Source organism: Eremothecium cymbalariae, chromosome 1 (genome assembly GCF_000235365.1).
Source record: "Eremothecium cymbalariae DBVPG#7215 chromosome 1, complete sequence".
NCBI classification, from domain to species: Eukaryota; Fungi; Ascomycota; class Saccharomycetes; order Saccharomycetales; family Saccharomycetaceae; genus Eremothecium; species Eremothecium cymbalariae.
Window position 1 is genome coordinate 509,634 of NC_016449.1, and position 26,036 is coordinate 535,669.

Below are 26,036 nucleotides of genomic sequence, written 5' to 3' on the forward strand. Positions count from 1 at the left end.
TAATTAGATAAAATGTATAGATTCTAGTATTGAGGATTAATTTTCAAAGGAGGAGAAAACCAAACATACATAGGCATATATATATACTTATATATAAGGTGTAACTTCTTTCTTTATTACAGTTTTAACTTTTCCAAGTTACTAATGGTCGCTTCTAATGTTTCCATTTCAGCGACTGTACTTTCCAGTCTATCCTTATTAGATAGTTTGACTTGTTCATTGGCCTTAGCCTCATAATCCTTGCTGGACATCAATTTTTCAAGAGACTCTCTGGTTTTCTTTACTTTGTCCAACCTTTTAGAAACCTTGTTAACTTCCGAATCGATATCAATCTGGCCTTTAACCAACACGTGCACATTGACTTCCGGATTCACACTCTGTAAAACACAGCCTTGAGGGATATTTATAACATCTTGAACAACAGTGACTTCATCGATTGCCTTAATTAGAGACACAATAGAGGCAACTTGGGATTGCACAGAGTTATGCAATTCGCTGTTACCTAAGACCTCGATATAGACCTTACCGTTTTTCAAAATGTTATATTGAGCCAATAACGAACGAGCATCCTTTGTAATATCCAACACTAATTCATAGGTGTCATTAGCTTGTGGGTTGAAGAATGTGTCACGGAACTCTGGGTATTTGGACTTGACAATACTGGGGCTAGTCTCGGAAGCACGCTTTGGCAACCGCTGCCACATTTCTTCTGATATGAACGGCATAAATGGATGTATTAATCTCAAAGCATTGTCAATCAATGTATATAGAGTATCTCTTGCCGATTTCTTTTCCACTTCAGAGCCCTCTTGAATCAAGTACTTTGAGTTTTCAATGTATACATCACAAACCAAGTACCAAAAGTCATAGATAACAGAGGTGGAAGTCAAGAAGTCACGTTTATCAAACGCCTCATTCACGGACTTTGAAGCTACAGCTAATTTGTGCAAGATCCACTGTTCCACTAAAGATTCATTACCAGAAACGCCTTCTTTAGCTGGTGGAACATAATCATCGCCCAAACGCATTAAAGCAAATTTAGTAGCTTGATATATCTTGTTACAGAACTTTCTGTAACCTTCAACTCTCAATATATCTAAGTTAATATCACGACCACCAGTAGTATAAGCACACAAAGCAAACCTCAATGCATCAGTACCACATTGTGGGATACCATTTGGATAAGATTCCTTCTGACCAGCTTTAGCTTTTTCTACCTCTCTTGGATCCAAGTTACCTTGTAAAAGTTTGTCGTGCAGCTCCTGTAAGGAGATACCGTTAATGACATCCAATGGATCAACAACGTTACCCAGAGATTTTGACATCTTACGGCCCTGAGCATCACGGACTAAGGAATGACAGAAAACTTCCTTAAATGGTACAGAGCCAGTCAATTTAATGCCAAGCAAAATCATCCTTGAAACCCAGAAAAACAAAATGTCCCAACCAGTTTCTAACATCGAGCATGGGTAGAAATTTTCCATATCAGCAGTCTTTTCTGGCCATCCTAGAGTGGAGAAAGGCCATAGACCAGATGAGAACCAGGTATCCAAAACATCTTCATCTTGTTCTAAAGTATAAGTTTCGTTAGGATATTTAGCTGCCGCCTTACTTTCTGCTTCGGCCAAATCACGTCCAGAAACCCAGAATTGTCCATCATTCCTATCCTGTTCTTTTCCATTTATGTTAATGAAGTAAACAGGGCAACGATGGCCCCACCACAGCTGTCTAGAAATACACCAATCTTGGATATTTTCTAGCCAGTGGAAGTACTCAGCCTCAGAAGACTTTGGTGTAATCGTGATATCACCATTCCTAACAGCCTTGATAGCTTCCTTAGCCATTTCTGACTGTGATACCCACCATTGTGGCTTTAATAATGGTTCAATAACATCGCCAGATCTAGAACACATTGGTATCACCATCTCGTTGTCTTCCTGACCTATATACAACCCAGATTCTTGCAACTTTTCAATAACCTTCTTTCTGGCATCGAATCTCTTCATACCCTGCCATTCAGGGCCACAATTTTCATTCAGTAAACCATCATCAGTTAGAATATTGATAATTTCTAAATTATGGCGCTTGCCAGTGTTGTAATCGTTTTGGTCATGTCCAGGGGTTATTTTCACAGCACCTGTACCAAATGTCATATCAACTGCTTCGGAATCACAAACAATTGGTAGCTTACGGGCTAAAAACGGATGTTGTAAAAACTTGCCGTGTAAGTGTTTGTAACGTGGGTCTTCTGGATGGATAGCAACTGCAGTATCACCGAACATCGTCTCTGGTCTGGTAGTTGCCACAATCAACTTTTCATCTGAACCAATCACAGGATAAGCGAAGGACGTCAAAACACCGAATTCAACCTTCTCATCATAGCCAGGAATAGATATTAGGGTTCTACCCTTGACATCCTTATTTTCAACCTCTAAATTAGAAATTGCGGTGTTCAATTTGACGGACCAGTTAATTAAACGAGAAGCACGATAAATAACGCCCTCCTCATGTAGTCTAACAAACGCTTCTGTAACAGCACGTGATAATTCTGGAGATAGTGTGAATGCTTCACGGGTCCAGTCATAAGAGGCACCTAATTTTTCAACCTGGCTCTTAATCTTGCTATGGTAAGCCTCTTTCCATTCCCAAACCTTGCCAACAAATTCCTCTCTACCATAATCATGCCTGGTCTTCTTTTCATTAGCCCAAATTTGCTTCTCAACAACAGATTGTGTAGCAATACCAGCATGGTCGAATCCTGGCAAGAACAAAACAGTCTTACCCTTCATACGATTATATCTAACCAACGAATCTTGAATGGAAACCGTCAAAGCGTGCCCAATGTGCAACGCACCAGTAACATTTGGAGGTGGTGCTGGAATACAAAATAACCCCTCAGGCTTAATTTTTCCATCCTTGGTAAATTCAGGTTCAAAAAGTCCCGACTTATTCCACCAAGCATACCATGACGATTCAACATTCAACGGATTGTAAGCCTTCAGGGCAGGATCCTCCAGTGAAATTAAAATCTTCTTCTCCCCCTGAACTGTCTTATCAAAAAATTCCGGAACCACCTCAACATCCTTCTTCTTCTCCTTCTTCTTATTCTGGTTCTTTTGCTGATTGGCCTGGTTTTCTGCTTTCTTCGCTTGTTTAGCTGCAAATTTCAACAATTTTTCTGCCTTCTTCTTCTCCTTTTCAATCTCCTTTGGACTCTTGGCTGTACCATCCTCTTTCAAAGGGTTGATAATGATCTCCCCAGTACTAGGATCAACGTCTGGTAACTGTTGTTTCTCCTCGGACATTGCACGCACACAAGATTTAACTGCCGTCACGCCAGAACTATGATATTTAGCAAATCCCACTTGGTACTTGAGAAGCTGTAAAGAGTTCAAAATTGAACACTTCTTAAGCATCAACAGAATAAAACTTCCGTTTTTGAACTTTTGAATAAATCAATGAGAAGTAGAAATTTTTTTTCAGTCGTAGTTTTGTCGTTGAATTACAGAGACCGTTCCTTCCGGAATTATATACCACATTTGGCTCCGGGTAAGCGACACTGACACTGCGTATTAAACCGGAAAGTAGTTGTTATTTCACACTATAATAGCTGTATATATCCAAGTTTAGCTACATTTGTATATTGCTTCGTTTTATTCATTGATCCATGGTGAATGAGTCAGCTTTCAAAATGTTCTTCTGCAGCCCAGCACATTCAAAAACATCGATATATCCTAGGCCACGCAGACAAAATGTCTATAGATCTGCTGCAGACTAGATGTATCACCAGTGGCCTCTAAACTAAGTAAGCATTAATAAAAACTATGAATTAAGGCTTTTTAAATACATTACTCAGATCTATGAATATTACAGTGAGCTTTCAAGGAACAGGATTTTTGCATGTTGGCGATATGTAACCAACATAGCCTCTGTCGCTCAAAAAAACCTGATAAATATCTGAACGGATAATATAATATATAAAATACACAAAAGGAGCTATTGATCTCAAATGTTCGCGTTAAGGCTTGTTCGACTCTGAAGTCTTCGCATCGGAAGAATGGTCTTCTTCATGAGTGGAATTTGCAGTTTTCAATGTCATGTCATCAGCTTGATTATCAACATCATCTAAGCTCAATTGATCTCTAACCTTGACAACAGCATCTCTTTCTTGTTGTTCTTCTTCTTTCATTATCTCCTCCTGCTCTCTCAATTGCACCATCTTAGACTTGCTGGTGGCTTTGTCTTCTTCGACGACATTCACCTTCACTTCGTGGTATAATTCATCAGGGATGCCGCTCAAAACGTCACAAAGGGCATCGTATAGAGATTTTCTGGACCCAATGTCACCATAAGTGTAAGCAGTGGCCATAAGTAACAAAGTGGAAGGAATTTTATCCTTCAACCTCAACTTCAACCAGATATCTAAATTTTCACGTAAAACCGATTCATCTACATTAACACTTCTAATACCTCTAGAAGCACAAGCAGTGCGCAATTCATTCGAATCCAAAGAGTTTATACCTTCATAGTATAGTGCAAAATCATCCTTCTTCAATTCCAACATTTTATAACGAATACGATAACGGAGCATAACATCGGTGCCAAAGGGCTGTAGGTTGATGTATTTGGAAATGGCCACTAAATGTGGACGGGTCAAATTATCTAACACAGTGTCATCGGTAAAAAGACGAGCAACTTTAATCAATTGTTCACGAGATTCAGGTTCACCAGCTTCCCTTACATGCTTATAGAAGCGATTGAAAACCATCTTTTGTTCGTCTGTAATATTACGGGGCTTGAAGTGAGACTTCTTCTCCTTGATAATCTCAGACATGACAGCCCTTGTTTTCCTCAAATTTTCCAACTTTGTCTGCTTGGCTGTTTTAGATTCGTACGTCGAAGGTAATAAGTTTGGGAACAACTTTAGAGCAATTGGTAATAGTAATTCAGCAAATGGAATTATCACAAACGCACTAAATGGGACTAGACGAATAACATCTCTGGTGGTTCTCTTCAACTGAAGTAATTCTCTTCTAGATAATTCATATCCTGCTGACATCTTAAGGGCCAACTTCACAGATATTTTAATCTCTAAGCCCAATAACTTGGTCCCATCCCAATAGTGTCGAGCTTCATGTTTCACACGAGACCATAAAGAGGGTTTATTGGTTGTGTTTGTTGCTTTAACAATAGTTCCAGTACTTTGAGACGGTTTACTAGGTGGTTGATTATTTGGGCTATCTTCTTTATTCCCCATGGAATAGAAACGGTGGTTTTTAATGTCAACGTTACGGTGGCATTGGATTAATAATCTAGAAGCAGGTATGATGCAGCGATTAGCATTCAATCGCGCAACACATACAGCATGCATTTTTTATCAGTTCTAGTGGCAAATTTATAATAACTGGGTACTCTAGAAGTATAGCAATTCGCTTTATTTCATCGATAAACTCAATAATTAACAAGGGTTTTAAGAAGTTTCGTTGGAAAGATGGTCAGTTCTAAAATCATTGAAAAAAACTACAGGGCCGCCAGGAGAATCTTGAAGGACCCAGGCACGTGAGAAGAAATAACGACGTGCTCTGGAAACATTTCATAATAATGTAGAAGATATATTAAGTGATAGCTTAGTTGGTTATTTATATACTACAATACTCAGTGTTTATTTAAAATAGTCAAAAATTACGTTCTCAAGTAGGTCCTAAAGGGGTCGCCAGTGGCGCCTGTGATATAGATGGCAGACTGAAGATACAACAGGAATGAAGAAAAATAGCATTTCAGATCTTCAATAACCGTAATAGCTACCGTTATTAGATTCTTGTGTTCTTGATCTACTAGTAGACTTCAACAAAGTTTTGAAACCATTGCACAGTTGAATCACAGTTGGGTAATTATAGTCCGCTAGGGAAAATCCATTATGTGTTAATTTAACGTTCCATGTACAAAGTTTGGACTGTGCGTTAATCTTGAACATGAGGTAGAACCAGCCTGGGTGCTCATAATTAAAACTCAGATAGTATACTGATCTGTTGGAGTTGACTTTGGAGTAGTCTTCTATGAACTTTATGACGTCCTTCTTAGTACCCTTTTTGAATTTCTCATTCGAAGTAATCTCGTTTAGTAACTTTATTTTATTCTGTAGGTATTCAACAATTATGTGATCCAGGTCATTGAACTTGCTACCATCGACAATCAATGTTTTACCTAAAGCCAACGGGTTTTCTTTGTCCATTTCTTGAATATCAACATGTTGGAACAAGTCTTTATCTAATTTCCAGGTGATGGCCAAGTGGTCGTCGCCACGTGAGGACAACCTGATTACAAATTCACCACGTTCTTTACTTCTTAGATAGTCTTCAGCTTGTCTACCGTTGAAGGGGAAGTAGTATGGGTGATTGATGACTCTGTGAGTTCTCTTGGCACGAGCCTCTGCCATGGAAATCTTCTTTTCTTCTTCAACGTCTTCTAGTTCTTGCTTTAAGTTCCAAGTTGCCGGATCCTTGCTATAGTCTACTGGAATATATTGATGTTTAACATCGTGATCTAATAGAGAAACTTCAGCACTTATATTTTCGTAGTCAATAAAAATAACTTTGGCAGCATAGGTTTTCCCAACTTCGTAAATATCGGAAGCTGATCGTTTTAATTGGGCACCGAGATGCCTTTGGGCATTCACAATACACTCAACTTGAGAGTTTGTAACACAAATGATATCATTATGTTTGAATCTCTCAACTCTTACTGGAATGATACTTCCTTTGAAGAAAGTTTTATCTGTTTCACCAGTCAAGGTAGTAAATATTTCGTCCCCTTGCAAGGGGTGGAAGTCATTCCTCAATTCTTCGAAACCTTCTAATAATTCTAAAACAATTGTATTCAAGTTATTTAGCTTCCTTTGTCCGGTAGTCTTTTCGAGTTCCTCAGCATAAGCATCTAAATTTAAAGATTCTAGTTTCATCCTACGATCTGGGTCTTCCCGCAACAATTCAATAAACTCACTCATGGCACCTTGTTCTCCTTTTTCACGAATAGCATCTGGATCATATTCAAGAGCATCCGCCGCCACTTTGGTGGCTAAATGATAATCTTCTGGGTGGATTCTAGTGCTGTCGAGATGATCATGTTCCAAATCCTCGTACCTCTGGTTTTTCTCGTTCCAAGAAATGTACAAGAAACCAGCCGAATTCATAAAAATAGTCTTATGCAAGATGTCGTGTGTTATCAACTGCTGACGTGCTAACAATGGTTCGTTCAATCTCTGCAGTGATTCTAAGAAATCAATAGCTTTCCGCTTACCTAGACCAGCAATATATTGCAAAGCTTTAGCGTAATACGGATTATCATTAGCTTTGTTAACTTCAACGCCTACCAAATTCACGATATCGACAAAGGATGTTTCCAATGCACGTTGAAAGATATTTCGCGGCAAAAGAGATTGATGAGGATGTATCGATAGTGACTGAAGTTCCTCTTGAGACAGATTAGCGTATTCTAAGAGCGGAGAGTGGATATAACGACCCAAGGCAATACAATACTTAACCAGCGTGGGTTTATTAGGGAATTCTTGAGCGGCACGATCACTAGACTGATAACGGGTAGCAATTTCATCCTCAACAAATATAACTGGAATATTATGTCCTCTGTTATCTACAAGCTGTTTCTTCTGGATTACCTCTTGGATTTTTTTAAGCAGCTTCTGAGTTTTCGGATTAGGACCATTTATACCGATAACATTTGGTTGCGCCTCTTGAATAATATTATCTAAAGCAGCTTCAAAGGCTTGTGGCTGGTCTCTATCGAATGGATTTTGCACCATTTTGTAGTCTTTCAAGAAATCACCCTTTCGACTTAACAAAACAGCAATGATAGCATCTAAACCAAATCTGCCTTGTCCGCATGAAACAGTCAATACCCTGGACATTTTTGGCTCCCGTGGGTTAGCAATAAACGGAGCTTGATCCAATTTAGACATGAATCGATGGCGAACACTATTGGCAACCAATTTTTGGCACGATTTCTTTAATTCATCCTTAATTTCTTGAGCAATATCACTGAAAATCTTGTCTAAAGCACGGTAAAAAGCGTTGCGTCTAAAATTGTTCCATTCAATGGCAATCTCCGATGTATTTGTAGTTTCCAAGGCCGTTTGAAATAAGTGATCACAATATTGATCTTGAGAGGACATATGGATTTTGATGTCCATCAAATGTAGTGATTCCGCTTCAAGCATTCTCAAAAATACATCCGGTGCACTACGGAAATGACCGGGGGTTCTGTTAATCGCATATTTGATATCCTCATACGGAGAACCCCTTTGTATTTCCTTTTTTCCTTTAGTAGTCACAGCCACATCCACAATGTAATATTTGTAGAAATCGGTTCTCACCTTCTGTCGAACTTTAGGATTGTTGCCAATTTCTAAAGAGTAATATTTCTGAACCGTATCTAAAGCCAACTTGTGATTCTTTGCAAATATCTGTAAATCTGCGCTTGCAGACTCCAGAACTTGGGTAACGGATTCAGTGGGTTTCAAACTAGGATGGTCAACAACAGGATATATTTGGTTTTCAGCGCCAATATTTTCACCTATTTGCTCTGCAGTTATGCCGACGTCCTTTATAACTTGGTATAATGAACTAGCTTTAAACTTTTCATAACTAGAGTTTTTCAAGTGTTTTTTAGTACTCGAAGATGACTCCGAAAGTAATGCGTCGTTAATTTCATGAGCATATCTGAATTCCAGATAATTGTAAATGTCTTGTAAAGAGTTCAATTCGGTCATTGATTCTTCATTGAAGTAATCATCAACAAGAGAGTCATGAAGATTTAACTGCTCATAAAACTTCCGAACATAATCACGCTTATAGATTATACTATGAAATTCAATGTCATAAAAACAATATCCCATAAGTCATCTTCACTTAAAATAAACCCATTCTTATCCTTCGAGGATATATAATTACGGCGATATGCATATATGAAAGATACTTCCAAGTTTTCTTCGCTGATGAACTTTACGGCGTTGCCAACGGCCTCTCTAAACTCAGTTAAATCATAGGTTGCACCAAAATTTTTATCAACAGCAATTTTATCACTAATCCATGTCTGTTCTAATAATTGATCCTCTGGAGTCAACTGACCATAGTTTTTTAAACCAGCCCTCAGTTCTTGATATCTTTCTGGGATATCTGACCTTCTTATAACCATATCCTCATCAGTCATCAAATTCTTTTTTAAGTCCTGCATGTCATAGATATCCTGTAACGTGATTTTCTTTTTCTTCTGTTCACTAACATCTTCCTCTTGATCAAGTTGTTGATAATCATCAATGTTTTCCAAATCATCCTCATTCTCCACTGCTAATGCCCAATCATAATCATGCCCATCTCCAAAGATATCATACATTTCATCTATCTTGTCTGAAGATAACCCAGTTATTTGGGCAGATTGTTTACTTCTCTGCTCCTTCAAGTTTCTTCTTTGTTGTCTGGTTTCCTCATCCTCATCTGAAAATTCGTCCTCTTCAATGAAATCATCCAATTCATCGAGTACATCCTTTTTACCAACTCTAACACGTGTATCCTCGCCTTCATCAAACCCATCTTCATCCTCCTCCTCCGAAAAGAAATCTTCGAGCCTATTAGAATTTGATCGCGTACCAACTTCTTGTTCATTAGATTCTTGCTCCATTGGTGACCCGGCTCTTTTCAATCTCTTGAACTTGCCCTTGTTCGCATCATCTGATGTTGCGGTTATACGTTTTACACCTGCATTTTCCATCAAAAGATCTAAATCATCCTCTGACAGCTTACCATCTTCCTCCTCCTCCCTTGGCCTTCTCTTATGCTTCCGTCTTCTCTTTTTCTGAAAAGACAATGCATCCTCTTCGTCATCAGAAACAATAAACCCCTCTTTAATCTTTTGAGCTTCCTCCTCATCATCATCTAAATCATCATCTTCTTCAGATGAATCAAACACATCTTCACCCTCTTCTTCATCACTTGGGGTACGATCTCCGTCAATATTTTCATCAATCACCCGCTCTTCCGTCAGCCCTTCTATCGCATGCTCTTCACCAGACATATTCTTTGTTCAAACTAATTTTGCAATCTACCTTGTACCTAAACAGAATCAATGAAATCAGATACAGGATACACAACAAAAAACAAACTGCTGAAATACAATTCCTAGCAGTGGAAATCTGAACTTCCCTTCTAATTGTTTGACTTTAAATATCGTTTTGAACAGTTCACTACATTAAAACCGTCAAACTAGTTAAACTTTTAAAAACTGAAGCTTTAATTTTTTAAAATAATGCAATGTTGAAAAAATTTGCACGCTCTTCGCGATCGTTGGAAACGAGATCCAGTTACCAAGGTTTACGACGCTAGTGCGAAGTATTACGGGTATTAATTAGCGAGAATGGATGATGGGTTTGATACATCTAGTTGATTTGGCAGTGCCAGGTCATTGTGTTCCTGGAGAAGCAGTTTTCAGGTCTGGTATAACCGAATCAGCGAAATATATGCGATATACAAAAGCACAGACAGAACAGGAACATCAATAATAATTATACCGTTTGACATATATAACACACGCATTTATATGAAAACTATGCCATTACATAGATTTAAGGTTATATATAGACAAAAAAGATCAGGTAATATGATTCTAACAAGCGATAAAGAGGGGGCGCGGGATTTTTACATGAACTTTTCAGCAGGCATTAAGTCGACATTCATGCTACCGCCCTGCTCGCGATGTTTTGAAAGCTCGGTAGCCTCCCGTTCATGACGTTCCTCCTGTTCCACAGGATCTGCAGGACCGCAGCAGCAGCTTTTTTCATTTGCAACGTTATTTTTCCGAACAATAGAGACATCTTTTGTAATTGAGCCAGAGTCCAGATCATTGGAGCCAATCTCTGTGATACCTTCAGGGAAGCTGCGGGTATCATTTTCGTGGAAGCCACAAGAACAACTGAGTCCTCCTGGACAATTCTTTCGTCTTTCAATCTCACGCTTCAAGTCCCATCTGCGCAACAGGATGATCTTGACCCTATTGAAAAAGACCTCAGCAAGAGCAAGTCCTACAACAACAGCAAATATGTACGCTGCAACATAGGTCATAGCAATAAGCATCAACATGTAGACTAGTAAAGTAGAAGCGGCAGTTAACAGCAGTCTGATTAGATCCTGGCCCAGGTCTCTCCATGTAGGACTAAAAATATCAAACACCAAATGATGCAGCGGAGGGATTATTCGGTTATATTGTGATTCTTTGTCCCCCCCAACAGTCGCATCCCCATTATGGACATTTTTCAAACCTGAACCGCCGCGTATTGGTGCCGCTGAAGCAGGTGTACTATCCACCGTCTTGAACCACTTGACCTCCAAACACCAACTAGCAAATAAAAGAGATTTATACGCAAAAGCGGTCGCGACTATCAACAAGAATATCCCCAACGCCTCTCCGCCATTGCCTGCAGTTAAATTCTTGAAGAGAACTGGGTAGTGCTTATAGCTCGTGGTTAGATACGAATTCATCATCATCATATGGCCATGACCCGAAGTTGCGGATTCAGAACTATGCGAACCCGAATGCGCTGCCATCGTAGAAGAGGCACTCATAGTAGGTGTTGAGCTAGTATCCATATCGTGATGCCTGAGCATAGTCGAATCTAATAGGGAGCTGATATTAACAAGCGAACCTATACTTGATTCCATCATCATTCTATGATACTGCTGGAACTAGCAAACAAAGACAATCTCTTTATACTTCCTGATTTCTGAATCCCCTCAAAATACCTTCATCCTGTAAGCTGAAACCTATTCCAACATATCCTTTTATAGTTCGGCCAATAGACCCAATGCTGAATGAAGTACTACTAACTTTCAAATGAAGGCGCACTATTTGCTCGCGCGTAATAAAAAGTCGAGAAATATCGTCGGAGGTTTTTGACAAAAAAAGAAAAATCCGGGTGCTCTTTAAAAGATCATGAGAACATTGTGAGTTGAAATTGTTGTGGGTATCAATACATAGATTTATTACTGTCACCAGCAGTGTGGTTAATGATCTGGGTGGGGGTATTGCTCGTTAAAACACTAAAGTAAATAAACGACATCATCGAAATGGTGGACGGCTGGCTACTGCATGAGAGGTTGAGGTCGCAGCCGAGGCACTGTGTGGGACCATACCGCTGTTTGTGGGATTGGTAATATTATGTCTTCTTCTTGTAGCAGCGGCTTTAACGGCGCTGGTAGGTCGCAGTTGCTGGGGTCTCTTGTTAGATATTCTGCTTGCACTAACAGCTAACGACTTTCTCTTCTCGTTATTCGACGCGGGAAGAGGATGTGTGGTTGAGCGGGTTCGGGAAACTGCTGAATTCGTGGTATTCTTAAAAATCGAGTTGTTCGATTTATGCCCTGTTATATCGATGTTCCGGATTTGGTTGAGGATGGAGTATCTTCTCTTATTCTTCATGGATTTTGTATGTGCTGTCAAAGGGCCCGCAATGGCAGCATTTTTCGTAGGTGCTGCTGTTGGCGGCTTTAGATTCATTATGGTTGGATTAGAAACAAAGGACGCAGCAGTATTATCCTCGTCTTCCTCCTCCTCGGTAACAACGTTATGCGTGGTCATCATAGTACTGAACATACTCGGGTGTAAAGGCTTTGCGAACTGTAACTTCGATTTTGTTGCATTGGGTTCCTTTTCTTGAAGCACTGCGGACGGCTCATTGTCTAGCCCATGCAACTCCGCCATTAAACTCTCACGTTCACGCGCCAGCTGGTTCAATTCCTTCTTTATAGCAAGCTCTCCTGCGGTATCATGTGGCAGGTTAGGGAAATCGACACACCAGGAATTGCACATAAGCCCATAAAGTAACGCACTCACCGATTCGTTTAAATCCACAAGCGATTCATGTATAAAATTCATATGTGTGAAATTAGAATCCAATGTAATTACCGAGTCTGTCAACTCTTGAATCTGCGGTAGCAAAAACGTATCCACCATACTAGTATCTCTCATTTCATTACTACCGAGGTTATTGTTAGCTACCCCGTTGTTTCCGGCATGGTCCCCACTACCCCCAATAGATGATCTTCTTGAGCCTGGATTGCTGGAAATAGAAAGTCTATATTCCGTAGCCGTCTTAGTCTCACGACCAGTATCTTTAAACATCCCTGAGCCTGCACAATCGCTTACCTACTTGGACTGTTGTCCGCTGAGAAACTCGTTGTTTTTGATCGTAGAGAAGGAAACCGATTTTTGCATAGCTTTTGTTCTGCTGCTCGCGTCCACAGATCTTCAAACGCCGTATACCTTGATAAACGGTATATCAATTGATATATTGGGTAGATATACAGTAATTAGAGACATATATACATGGTTAATAGGGTATGGGGGTAGTTGAACAGCAATCGATGTTTGATGTTGAGCTTACATATTTCTTTTAGCGTGTAGCAACTTTTCGCTCTTCAGCTTGGTTTGGGAAACTGCGCTGCCGCGAGAATTCCTTAAGGCGACAATGAGGTAGACTGTTGAAAGGAAGGATAAGCCATACCAGGTGAACATGTATTGTAGGTGTGTGTTTCTGAGATCAATCTTTGGGGGCTTCCCAATTGGAACACCTGCTTTGATGAATTGGTATTCACTGAATTCGAATTCAGAATTTTGAGGGGGATTAGTGGCAGCAGAAACAATGGGTTGACTCTCTTGTACGTTATTTTTAGTCCAAAATTTCCACCATGCGTGCTTCTTATTTGCTGCGGTGGTATCTTCAGATGTCACGGGTTCGTTCTCAGGCCAATGGTGGTCTTTATAGTCTAAAATGGCTTGTAGATGAACTGGGGCAGTATTTGAGACTGCAAACATTTGGGGGAAGTCCGGGACCTGCCATACACGACTCCCAGGGTCGGACTTATCCCATTGAAACCTGCCTTTTTTCATGGGGTTTCTCACTAAACAACAGACTTCCACATTATCACCTTTGGGTACAGATAGATGGGGTAAACCTCGTTTTGTTGGAACAACATTTTCTTCGCTAATCCATCCTCTTTCGATGAGAAAACGTTCACCCGTATCCTTTCTCACAAAGGGCGTGAACAATATATAACCCTTGGCACCATTTTTGGAACGGGGCCCAACAAATATCTCCTCTTGGTGTTGGAATTCGCCCTTTAAAATCACTTTTCGGTATTCCCAGTCTTCACACATATCTGCTGTAAAGTTTTTGGGCAGCGGAATAGGATCATACGATAACTTGTCTTCGCTGGAGGCTATCAACTTTGTCTTCCACTTCAAACGACGCAATTGCCAATTACCCAAATATAAGGAACTTATTGGAATTGCACACATTAAGGTGAGCAATATCCTTCTTGACCATTTTCTGTCCTTCTGTTCTTTATCCTCTGGAGTTTTGGTAGTACGGATTGGTTTCCAGTCGACTATGGATGTCTTTACTGTCCGAAACTGGCCTTTATTGACTTTATTGAACTGTAACCAAAAACAGCCCCCGTTAGCTTGGAGCCTCTTGAACTTAAGCATATTAGAACACTGTTATTGGAAACCTGAACTCTTCGTGTTAAAGATACGAGGGGCGGGAGAGGGGATTGCGCTTTTTCTACATAGTATGGAACTTTAAGGTGAAAGTTTTGTAATTTTTTTTCTTTTCATATACCCAAAGGCGCCTTATTATAGAAAGGTACTAAACATTCACTAAATCAGATATAATATATACATATATACAGGGTGATTGTGAGGAGGAGAGAGTGTGTAATTCATCTAGAGTGTATTAGCGTTCTTCCGATGCAGAGTAGTAGATCTTCCGGACATCAACAAGCTTCTTACCACGGCCGTATGCAATTTCATCCAAAGTCTTTTGAGCAGTACTGAGGGCTTGCAACGTACCCTTTGCAACATTCATTTCATTTCTTGACTTGTAAACCTTAGCACTCAAGTCTTTGATGCCAGCACATTCACATATTTCGAACATCACATGATTTACCCGCAGACCAAAACCAGGTTTCGCTGATCTCATATGTAGCTTGACACCATGGAAACGGAAATCGATATCCCCGTATATGGTTCTGTCCTCGTATCTGGGAATATATGTTAGGTTTCTCACAGCATCCCAGTGTGCCTTCTTAACAGCTTCCGCCATATCTTCCCTAGACTTGCCTTCACCAAGACCTACCATACCGTTGCGATCACCAACAACCACCAGAGAATAAAATGATGGAATTTTGCCCTTTGCAGTCTGGTTTGATACTCTTTTCAAAATCAGGGGCCTCATAGTCAGCTTTTTGGAAATGTATTCAGCATTTAACCCCGTTTGTTTTTCAATTCCCCGTGCGATATTCATTGTATCTGAGCCGAATTCATTGGCTAACGAGGCCCCCAGTGGTATGTGCAGTTTAGACGGTAACGGCTGATCCTGCCACGAAGAAGCGAATATTTTATGAGAGCCTTGGGCATGCGGACTGGGTAAACCCGGTTTATAATCCCAATATGGATGTAATTGCGTAAAGTTGTCCAAGTAAGGAGGTGCAAATTCAACATTTTCAGACACTTTGAATTGCACGTCTCCAGGAATCACGGATTCACCCAACTCTATGGATTCGAGCAGCTCCTTTGGATAATACCTTGCCAACGTTTCCATATGTCCACTACCAGCTGATGTTATTTTGGATACTTGACGCTTTGCTGCTCCAAACGTCGGTCTTACCGCCGGCATCGATAATACTCGTCCAATAGTCATCATCATTATACAATACGCGCAGCAGCTTAGACAGAGCCAAGATCACGGATCTAAAAAGGAAAACGACGGTATTTAGGTTTGAGGTTCCTTAACCCGCTTATTGTATAAATATGTGTCACTTTATGGAGAGAGCTCCTGCGTTTTATTAAATTTGTAGCTGAAGAAAAGAAGCTATGTATTATTTTTAATCGTCGAGATGAAACGGAGGAAAAAATTTTTGCGAGATGCTTAAATCCGGGTAACGCAAAATAATTACATCCGTGCACCTTTGGTTATGTAATCCAACGACGGGATCTTCATCTTTTCTCTGCGCCTCCTGAAGAGATATATTAAATAAAATAAAATATAATATAATAAAAAAGATATATGCATCATAGATATAATATAATAATGATAATGATAATGATAATGATAAATGTTTATGTTACAAGGATGTTTCTCTTATTCATCTATAACATATGCCTGTAGGATGTACCCGCAAACCCATTACATCACTTACTTGAACAAACCTGACATGAACTCTTAACAGCATGGGTTACGTGTCTGTTGCTTACACCAGTGATGATCATTTTCTTTTCCTTTCTTGTGGGAACATACTTATAATTAGGATATTTCTTTGTGTGCTCCTCCTTCTCCTTTTTGGCAAGATCTAGCCACTGCTGTCTTTCCTCTGAAGATAAGGAGCGCCAACGCTGGCCAATATCCACAGAGACCTGTGAATTTGTTTTGAAGGAGCCGTTTCCTCTTTCAGACTGCTTGATACGTTCTTGTGGGAACAGCTGCTGGTGCCAATGTTGACGGAAGAGAATGAATGCGTTACGAGGGCGAGGGATGTGGTACTGCCTCTGTGTCTTCTTCTGATGCTTGTAATGGTGTGAGCAGGTGCATTCGGCGGTTTCTGCGCCGCAGTGATGATCTTCACCGGAATTTAGCTCTGTACCCGCAACACCTGTCGTGCGACCTGCAGCACAGACAGCTCTAGTGCTCCCTGCACTACTGTTGCTACTATTATTATGGTTGTTGTTGTTGCTGTTGTTGTTCTCATTTTCATTCTCGTTGCTGCTGCTGCTGCTGCTGCTGCTGCTGCTGCTGCTATCATTGTTGTTGTCTAGAGTGTGGGCAACAATATCTCTTCCTGCAAGTCCCCCCACAGCAGAGCCATGATTGATTATGTGAGCAGCACCTTCCTTTCTTCCAGCTTTATTTCCGGCCATGGTTCCCATAGCAAGTGGAAACGGTAACGATGAGCCGGAAGCACCAACCGTACTTACAGGAGGAAGACTCTCCGGGGGTTTTGGTGTGAGTGGTGACATCGGTGTCGAGGAAGACGCTCCCGAATGCGTCAGGGGCGTCGCTACATAATCGTTGTGGAATTGGCCACTGGGGTTCAACGTATACTCTACTGGCACGCGCTGGCCCGGCGAGTACGGGTGAATCGCAGACGCTCCGTGACGGAACAAATGATGAAACGCATGCGCATGGTGGTGATGGTGGTGTTGCTGTTGGTGTCCGTCCTGTTGTAGAGCCTGCTGCTGCTGCTGCTGCTGATGCTGCTGCTGCAGGTACTGATGCCGATATTGTGTTGGCTGTTGTAGTGATTGTGGCTGTGGCTGTGGTTGTGACACGCCACTAGGGGTGCCTGCATATCCGATTGCAGGGACATACCCTGTGTATTGGTTCATATGCCGGTGTGAATTCTCATACTGAGCCCGGTGATGGGAATATTGGTGCCGAGGCTGCACAGCAGCCTCGGCAACAGTTGCAGCTGCTGTCGCATCATTCTCAATGGGTGTCTGCGTCAATATATGTGAGATTGAGGGCAAACGCACATTAGATTCCATCATCTTATTAATGACTAGCAAAAATGATAAATAGATCTGGAAATTTGACAAATAGAAAAAATAATATGCAGAAAACAATAATTGCTATTATTTTCCTAAATTATCTAATCAAAAACCGTTCACTATGTGGTTTTTCAATGTCCCAGGTTTTTCAGTTTTTTCCTTTCCTCGTTTTTTATTTTTTTGGTTCAATTATAGTTATTATAGCCGGTTGAAATCAAATGAACTTGTAACTTAGCAGTAAAAAAAATGATTCAAATAATAATAGCAATTAGCAATGATCTTTATATCTCTCTTTCTGTTCTTCTGACGATCAACTGACGATCCGCACAAGTCGGTATCTATACTTTGTGCGTCGGTGTTCCTCTCACGCCTTGAAGCTTAATATATCGCAGAAAAAAAAATTATTAGAAATGAAGCAATAATAAATTGTAGCACACTATATTTATTCACAAAAACCTGGTATGATTTTCTCTTACAATGCCTCTGTAGGTATAATTATAATAAAACAGAAGTCTATAGAATCCTACAAATATTTTTTTTGTCCAACGCTTAAAACCCCCATATATATATATATAAATGAATATAGATATATAGATATATAGTACGACATATATACAAACGTACGTAAGTAAAATAATTAACCTATATGAGATAAAGAAAATACTTTCCATTATAATCTCATACAAGCGTAAATATTGGTGCATGATAAGCTGTACATAGAGTCAAAAGCCCTCTCCCATACCCAAAAAACGCACACGCGGAGCGCCTAGAAATTAGACATTAATGGGACGCAATTTCGAAGGACAAGGTTCAAAGGCTGATTTAATCGATCCTACTCGTAAATCGTGGCAATTGTGAAATGTATTTATACTAACCTGATACAAATTTGCCTACCTTTTTTCCCTGTGTGTCCAAAAACCACCCTCCGTCTCCACCTTCCACCGCCGCCGCCGCTGCTAAACCATTTTACCCACTAACCAATTTCCAGTACAGCCCATAGCGGTACATAATCCCTGGTCCGCCCTCAGAAAAAAGAGCATTCTAACTGTACCTAATTTTTAAGTTTGTGCTGAAGAAAAAGAGAACACAAAGAAACACTTATTTACCTAGACCTCGACGCAGCACTGCATACCAGTCACACAGTCACACACGCAGATAATACAATACAAAAAGATACCTTACTTACATACAAACAATTGATAAAACAAAAACAAAAACAAAAATAACGTGCTGCGGGTCGAATGTGGTAACCACACCACATCTGCAATGCCCAGACCGGCGGCAGCACCAGAAACAAACAAAGAGAGAGAAACGAACGAAAAAGCACAACAGCCGAAGAAAATATCTGAAAAATAGACACACACACACACACAGAACCCATTTTTCGTCTTTTTGTGCTTACTTTCGGCAGTTTATGTCATCCAGAGAAAGAAAGAAAAAAATAGGAAAAGTAGCACTTCGCAGAAATATAGCCGTTGGATGATGATATATTTAGGCTCCACTGTCCAAAGAATGGATGTACCAAAAGACGCCTGACTTAGATTTAACGGTGACTAGACAACCGTTATTTTCGTCAGGGCGATTCTGGGACAGAAAGCCCAAGTCTACTGAAAAGGCCGTACATCCCATATATTGCTACAGAAACGTCCATACCACGGTCGCCGTTGATCAAAACACAATGGTACGTGTGCTTTAAAAAACATACGCTGGTCGGGGTATGGTGAGATTCCAAGACAAGGAGGTAGGACACAGACAAGTGCGCGCGCACGCGCGCAAACCCCATCCGAATTAGGCATTATTGGGGGCGCGATGAAAAACGGCTACAGAGAGAGATCTCCCTCTGTCCCACGCGCATGCATACCTCATGCATTTACCTGTTGGCTGCTACTGTTGTTGCTGCTGTGCAGCAACAACAGTAGCAGCAAGCAGCAAGCAGCAATAATAGGACGATCATTAAAACAATAAAAACGGCAGCCGTGATGGCAGCTCCGTGGCAGCTCCGTGGTACTGCCACGGAGCTGCTGCTGCTGCTGCTGCTTGCGTGCTGATCACGCGAAAAAGGGACTTTGACGCGTTGTCGGGCGTCCTCGTGCATGCGCGAGGACCCCTGCAGGAAACATGTGTTCCGATGACATGTTAAAAAACTCAATATCTTTCTCTCCCGCTCCTAGTGTACCAGGGTTTGCTCCTTAATGTGCTTTCTTGCGGGTATTATTCTCCATTTTCCTACAGCTCCACCGTCGTAAGAAGCCGATGCACCGCGCCCTGCAGGAGGGAGAAACGTAGGATGTTGGGATTTGGGTTTGGGGGGAGGACCCCCCAAACCAAATCCCAACACCCGCTGCCGCTGTCTCTCATAAACGCGCAGTGTAACACTGCGTTACGCTGCGCGTTTATAGCACCTTCCCGTTGTTTGTTATTGTTCAATTCCCACATGCAAGTCTGTCCAGAGATCCGTTACCTCCCGCTCGTCGTTTTTTATTGTTAGTCTAATTGTGTTATCAATACCAGCACAACAAAGGGGCAGGGAAATTCCGCGCATTTTGCCCGCAACAATAATTTCGCGCATTACATATGCATTATGCTTGTATTATTATTTTTTACATAAGTGTCTGTATTAAGCTAATAGCCGTTTGTTTGATTCTTATTCCATTTTGGCTGTGTGCGCGACAGAAACAACAACACAGAGAGGGAAGGTGATGGTAGTGGTATCTCTCTCCCTTCAAAATATACAGCGCGGAAAACCGCGCTGTATATTTTGAAAGTGGAAAGCTTCCCGCAGGACGACAGATCTATGTGCTTTTCGGTTTTTTAGCAGATACACATTCTCCGTGGCTTGAAAGGTTATTTCCCGTTTACCAGCGTATTACGCACGCGTGCGCCAAACGGGCGTTCTGGGCCGGGGAGAGGTTCTGGTAGGGTGCAATTGCATTCTTTGGTATCTAAGGGACAATGGACAGGGAAGTCAACAATAGTACTTTTGCCTTTTTCGGGGCGGCGCCGCCGCGGTGATCGCAGCGCTGGCGCGACTGACTATTAAGGATGGGCGCAGGCCGACGGTGGGGCGCCAAGGCTATTCCGGTGTGTGGGTGCAATGGTGGCGCGGGCGGACGCAGATCTGTTCTCCGGACAAGCACGTGACCATTGTCACGTGCTTGTTGTTTTGTACGAATGGTGAAATCCCGCTCCGTTGATCGTCCCGGCGCGGGCTAGCGCAGCTAGCCCGCGAGCTGGCGCAACGCAAACGTTCCCAACTGCGTACTTCTTCGTCGTCATACTGGCTGGCCCTGGGGCGGGCAAGTTGCAAAAGGAGACAGGACGTAGTTGGAGGAGCTATCTATGGATTGCTTTGGTGATTAGTGATGAGAAAATTGGTATGGCCTAGGATTAGCGGATTCGCCTCTCGGAGGCAACTTCATGGTTCTTGTGCAGTTAATTTCCGTATGACGGCTTTCAGGAGTGTAAAGCAACCTCAGGGACAGGGAGGGGGAGAAGGAGGGAAGGGAAGACAAGAGGAGGATGATGATGGTAGCAAGAAGAAGAGGAGTGGGGAAGGTGGACGCAAGGAGTATAAAAATGTAGGAGATTATCTTAAATCTAAGGATTTTTCGCGAAGTGTGTTTTGGACGACAGGGTTAACGTTTTTCTTTTATTTGGCGACGCTGCCCTTCGGCCACGATGGCAGTGAGCAGCGGGAGGAGCAGATATTGACGTTTCAAGACTTCAAGACGCGGTATCTGGAGAAGGGACTGGTGAGCAGGCTGTTTGTTGTGAATAAGTACCTGGTGGAAGCGGAATTACGGGCGGAGGCGTCGGAGGTACAAAGGTCTACAGGAACTGGGGGGGGGTTATTTAATGTGGGGACTTACGGTGGGCCTGCTGTTGCTTTTACGATAGGTTCGGTGGATGTGTTTGAGGAGCAGTTAGAAGAGACACAGGAGAAGCTTGGAATACCGCATAATGATAGGATTCCTGTGACGTATGTTGAGCGTGCACCGGTGTTGCAATATTTGTTTCCGTTCTTGCCGACGCTTCTGTTGCTGGGTGGGGTGCTTTACATGTCTTCGCGTGTGCGATCGGGAGGGCCTGGAGGCATGGGGGGCGGGCCCGGTGGCATGTTTGGTGTTGGCAAGTCGCGCGCCAAGCTGTTCAACAAGGAAACGGGCATTAAGGTGAACTTTAAAGACGTGGCTGGGTGCGATGAGGCCAAGATGGAGATAATGGAGTTTGTACACTTTTTGAAAAACCCAGATAAGTACAAGGCCCTCGGCGCGCAGATTCCTAGAGGCGCGATCCTATCAGGTGCACCGGGTACAGGTAAGACTCTTTTGGCGAGGGCAACAGCTGGCGAAGCAGGTGTTCCCTTCCTGAGCGTTTCGGGCTCTGAGTTTGTTGAGATGTTTGTGGGTGTTGGTGCCTCCCGTGTACGTGATCTGTTTGAGAATGCAAGAAAAATGGCTCCAGCCATCATTTTTGTCGATGAAATTGATGCTATCGGTAAAGAGCGAGGCAAGGGTGGTGCAATGGGCGGTTCAAATGACGAACGTGAGGCTACACTTAACCAGTTGCTGGTTGAAATGGATGGTTTTACTGCTCGCGACCAAATCGTCGTTCTTGCTGGTACGAACCGGCCAGACGTCTTGGATCCCGCTTTGCTCAGGCCTGGAAGATTTGATAGACACATTCAAATTGATGCGCCTGATGTCGAAGGCAGAAAGGCCATATATAGAGTACACCTCCCAAGGTTGAATCTGCAGCCAGCTCTCAAAACTTCCACTCTAGATTTAGATTCATTCGCTGGTAGACTAGCTGCTCTCACACCGGGGTTTTCTGGTGCGGATATTGCAAATGCTTGTAACGAAGCTGCATTAATCGCGGCACGGCATCAAGACGAATATGTCGAGTTGAAACATTTTGAGCAGGCAATTGAAAGGGTTATTGCTGGGTTGGAAAAAAAATCCCGTGTTATGTCCTCAGAGGAAAAGAAAACAGTAGCATACCACGAGGCAGGCCATGCAGTTTGTGGTTGGTTTCTTCAGTATGCTGACCCATTGTTAAAGGTCTCTATTATTCCTCGTGGTCAGGGTGCTCTAGGCTATGCCCAGTACTTACCACCAGATCAATACCTCATCAGCGAGGAACAATTCCGCCATAGAATGATCATGGCCTTTGGCGGCAGAGTCTCAGAAGAACTTCATTTCCCGTATGTTACCAGTGGTGCTCATGATGACTTCAAAAAAATTACCACTATGGCGCAAGCTATGGTCACCTCTTTGGGTATGTCCCGTAAAGTTGGCTATCTGTCTTATGAACAATCAGATATCGGTTTCCAGGTTAATAAACCTTTCAGTGAAAGCACTGCAAGAAAAATCGATTTGGAAGTAAAGAGAATAGTAGATGAAGCACATGAAAGTTGCAAAAAACTGCTGATTGAAAACTTGGACAACGTTGACAAAGTTGCCAAACTTTTACTAGCAAAGGAAGTCATCACAAGGGATGATATGATTGAATTACTAGGCCCCAGGCCTTTCCCTGAAAAAAACGATGCTTTTGAAAAATATCTGAACCCAAAAAAGAACAGTATTGATGAGCAACCTGCAACATAATTAGGTTGAAGGAATACTAATTATCAAACCCTAAGATGGACGAAAGAGGAAGAAAATGAACTAATAATGAACTAATAATTTAAAAACTGTTATGAATTTTTTTTTTGTTCTCCATCGGAACACTAGTATTTTAAAACATGTATATAGCGAAGCAAACAACTACTACAACTATATTATATATTATAGTGGAATTTTTAAACTTGCCACCTCCTTTTTTTTGTTGGTTTTATGCATTGATGATATATATATTAGAATGTTTCATCATCAGTGATGAGGTTTTGAGCAGGTGGAACGCCGTCTGTAACATGCCCTAAAACCCTTTCACCAGCATCTTCTATCCCCTCACTGCCGTCTATGCTATGATTCCCTTCAAAACCCTCTTCTGTAGAATATAATATTTGATTAATTTTGCCTATTAGTCTGTTCAATTCCTGGGGATCATCATTATAAACTCCCTCCTTAAAGAGATCATGTGTGGACTGCACAAGAATCTCTATATCTCTCAACTTCCCAAAATAAAAATCACGTTCTCTTTCCATAATAGTAATGGCATCCTGAAATTGAGTAACATCTTCATTCATTTTTTCTATCTTACCATTTGCAGTTCTCAATTCAGCTTTGAGAGCTGCCATTTGCTCGTTCGCTAAAGGAGATTGGGCGATTGGAGCCGGCCTTCTAGTGCCTCCAGACGAAACACGTGTAGCCGCTACCACACCTATCCCTAACCCTGCTTCGTTACCCCCATTATTGCCTGCAATGCTGTTCACACCATTCTGTCTAACTTTCTGCATCAGCTTAGCATTCGAGCCAGCTGATGACATACCTGCAGTATTCGATGACGGATAGCTCGCCAAGCTTCGTCTCTTATGTGCAGGTTGAACTGCAGCCTGCTGTACCGACACTGGCCCTCGCATACTTAGCGGCCTCGCTGACTTCCGCCTCGACACAGGATCATACATCGATTCATCCTTATTCTGGGCCCAAAATTTCTTTAACCATTGCAAAAATTCCAAGTTGTCTTGAAATCTGCATTTTACCAAACGGTCTACAAAAACAGTCTTTTCAATCTTATGTTTGGTAAAACAACTCTGTAGAATCTTAAAGTTCGTAAGCGATTCATATTCTGCCCTTGCATCAAATTTGACACGATGCATTGGCAAATCTCCGTAGATTGAATCCATTATTTGACAGTATGCCGCACCGGTACCACATTGTTCCACTTTCGTGTAATCAAGTCGCAAAAGGTCGTTTAACCAACTTAATAGCTCTGTACGTGATTCACCTAACCCTGACATCTTCGATCAACTCACTTTGGGATCTTCAAAGCACTCTGGCTGATATGTATCTCTTTTGTTGTGACTTTTGCTGTTGAATGGATAATCAGAAGTTTGGACAGCATTTTTTTTTGTAAATATTAATTTTAATATTCCTATTAGAATCTAGACTTTAATTGAAAAAGCAAGAGAACATTTGGAAAATTACAGTTAATAAGCATTAATATTACTGTATAAGAACGTAATATGTCGCTCTCTAATGAGATTTCACCGTTGGATATAACTTCTACTAATATAAAGCATGTCAATAGAATGTTCCAGGAGATGGAAGTGAGGATGGCACATCTACAGAGACAAGTGGATACGCTACGAATACATGTAAGGCAAGAACACATGAAGAGGAAAATACTGGAATCAAAATTAGTGACGAGGTTCAGTAATATGGCCAAGAGACTGACAGAGAGACTGACAGAGAGTAGTTCAAGTGATGAAGATGAGCACGATAGTGAGGATATAATGCCCTTTGATCAACAGATGGATGTTTTTGAGAGCATGTTCGACAATGAGGAATCGGATTCTAGCTACAACGAAAGTGGCAATGATAGTTTAAGTAGTGAGAAAAATGTCACGGATGTTGAGAGTGAGGGTCAAGACGTTAGCGAACAGAGAAATAACACTGCCAGCATGCTGGATACGTTGGTAAGTAGTAACACACATGATGTGGTATCTCATGTGCACCCAAATGGTACGATGATGAACGATGAACTAGTATCACGGCATGCATCGACCAATGAAAGTTCTGCCCAATTGTCTACAGCTGGTTATACGACAACTGGACGTAGTGTGGTGGCGACTTCTAATCATACAGCAAGTTCGGCTACTTCTATGCCGCCTGCGCAGCTGGTATTTGATGCACATCACCCTCAAGAGGATTTGGCGCTGCTAATCAATGACGCTTTGAATGGATACAATGGTGCGAAAAAAAGAAGTTTATCCAATGATTTCAATCAGCAGCAGCAGCAATCATTGAAGAAAAGATGGTTGTCCGTTGCTTCGTATGCTAGAATGCCTATTTTCCCGCTGAAACCATATCCCAATTCCACACCTACCCCTGCATCTACCGTGGCTACCACTCCAATAACAAATAACAATGCTGTATCTTCTTCCTCTCCGCCAGCTGGAACTCCACCTCATGGTAAGAGATATGATGAAGTTGACATCAGGTCAAAATATGGAGTCTCATTTTCTGAAAAATATTTTAAAGTATCTGAAATCTGGAACGACTACATAAAGGTCAATGAAAAGGGCGTCTCTATTAAGTCCCTTGAGGAATCGTACTCCAACAAATGGCGGGCTAATTTGAAGAAAAACGTTAAGAAGAAGTACAACAGAAGATTGATAGTTGTCAGAGCTATTGAAACAGGCATAAAGAGAGGGAAATCTCAAGAAGAATGTATCGAGATCCTTGATGGTTTTCTAAAACAGAACAATAAAGCTGTATCCCATTTCTACAAGAAGTCCAATTTACCCAAAGAACTGATATAATCCTAAT

General features: G+C 41.5%; 10 protein-coding genes and 1 further gene across 10 annotated transcripts; 2 read left to right on the forward strand and 9 right to left on the reverse strand.

Moving 5' to 3' along the window:
- Positions 1-116: 116 nt before the first annotated feature.
- Positions 117-3,416, reverse strand: VAS1 (valine--tRNA ligase; the record flags this gene model as incomplete). The annotated part of the gene is made up of 1 exon (XM_003644262.1): positions 117-3,416. The coding sequence occupies one exon, from the start codon at positions 3,414-3,416 to the stop codon at positions 117-119; it is 3,300 nt and encodes a 1,099-aa protein (XP_003644310.1).
- A 602-nt stretch (positions 3,417-4,018) lies between these two features.
- On the reverse strand, positions 4,019-5,371 carry YLH47 (Ylh47p; the record flags this gene model as incomplete). The annotated part of the gene is made up of 1 exon (XM_003644263.1): positions 4,019-5,371. The coding sequence occupies one exon, from the start codon at positions 5,369-5,371 to the stop codon at positions 4,019-4,021; it is 1,353 nt and encodes a 450-aa protein (XP_003644311.1).
- A 414-nt stretch (positions 5,372-5,785) lies between these two features.
- Positions 5,786-10,083, reverse strand: Ecym_1252 (the record flags this gene model as incomplete).
- Positions 10,084-10,703: 620 nt separating this feature from the next.
- On the reverse strand, positions 10,704-11,723 carry CTR1 (high-affinity Cu transporter CTR1; the record flags this gene model as incomplete). The annotated part of the gene is made up of 1 exon (XM_003644264.1): positions 10,704-11,723. One exon carries the CDS (start codon positions 11,721-11,723, stop codon positions 10,704-10,706), a length of 1,020 nt encoding a protein of 339 aa, XP_003644312.1.
- A 397-nt stretch (positions 11,724-12,120) lies between these two features.
- Positions 12,121-13,182, reverse strand: DAM1 (Dam1p; the record flags this gene model as incomplete). The annotated part of the gene is made up of 1 exon (XM_003644265.1): positions 12,121-13,182. The coding sequence occupies one exon, from the start codon at positions 13,180-13,182 to the stop codon at positions 12,121-12,123; it is 1,062 nt and encodes a 353-aa protein (XP_003644313.1).
- A 258-nt stretch (positions 13,183-13,440) lies between these two features.
- Positions 13,441-14,547, reverse strand: SHY1 (cytochrome oxidase assembly protein SHY1; the record flags this gene model as incomplete). Its single annotated transcript, XM_003644266.1, has 1 exon — positions 13,441-14,547. One exon carries the CDS (start codon positions 14,545-14,547, stop codon positions 13,441-13,443), a length of 1,107 nt encoding a protein of 368 aa, XP_003644314.1.
- A 247-nt stretch (positions 14,548-14,794) lies between these two features.
- On the reverse strand, positions 14,795-15,766 carry MRPS5 (mitochondrial 37S ribosomal protein uS5m; the record flags this gene model as incomplete). The annotated part of the gene is made up of 1 exon (XM_003644267.1): positions 14,795-15,766. The coding sequence occupies one exon, from the start codon at positions 15,764-15,766 to the stop codon at positions 14,795-14,797; it is 972 nt and encodes a 323-aa protein (XP_003644315.1).
- Positions 15,767-16,251: 485 nt separating this feature from the next.
- Ecym_1257 (HMG-box domain-containing protein) lies at positions 16,252-17,601 on the reverse strand (the record flags this gene model as incomplete). The annotated part of the gene is made up of 1 exon (XM_003644268.1): positions 16,252-17,601. One exon carries the CDS (start codon positions 17,599-17,601, stop codon positions 16,252-16,254), a length of 1,350 nt encoding a protein of 449 aa, XP_003644316.1.
- Positions 17,602-20,966: 3,365 nt separating this feature from the next.
- AFG3 (AAA family ATPase AFG3) lies at positions 20,967-23,210 on the forward strand (the record flags this gene model as incomplete). Its single annotated transcript, XM_003644269.1, has 1 exon — positions 20,967-23,210. One exon carries the CDS (start codon positions 20,967-20,969, stop codon positions 23,208-23,210), a length of 2,244 nt encoding a protein of 747 aa, XP_003644317.1.
- A 248-nt stretch (positions 23,211-23,458) lies between these two features.
- On the reverse strand, positions 23,459-24,505 carry BIM1 (microtubule-binding protein BIM1; the record flags this gene model as incomplete). Its single annotated transcript, XM_003644270.1, has 1 exon — positions 23,459-24,505. One exon carries the CDS (start codon positions 24,503-24,505, stop codon positions 23,459-23,461), a length of 1,047 nt encoding a protein of 348 aa, XP_003644318.1.
- Positions 24,506-24,730: 225 nt separating this feature from the next.
- Ecym_1260 (transcription activator GCR1-like domain-containing protein) lies at positions 24,731-26,029 on the forward strand (the record flags this gene model as incomplete). Its single annotated transcript, XM_003644271.1, has 1 exon — positions 24,731-26,029. The coding sequence occupies one exon, from the start codon at positions 24,731-24,733 to the stop codon at positions 26,027-26,029; it is 1,299 nt and encodes a 432-aa protein (XP_003644319.1).
- Between the last annotated feature and the right edge of the window lie 7 nt (positions 26,030-26,036).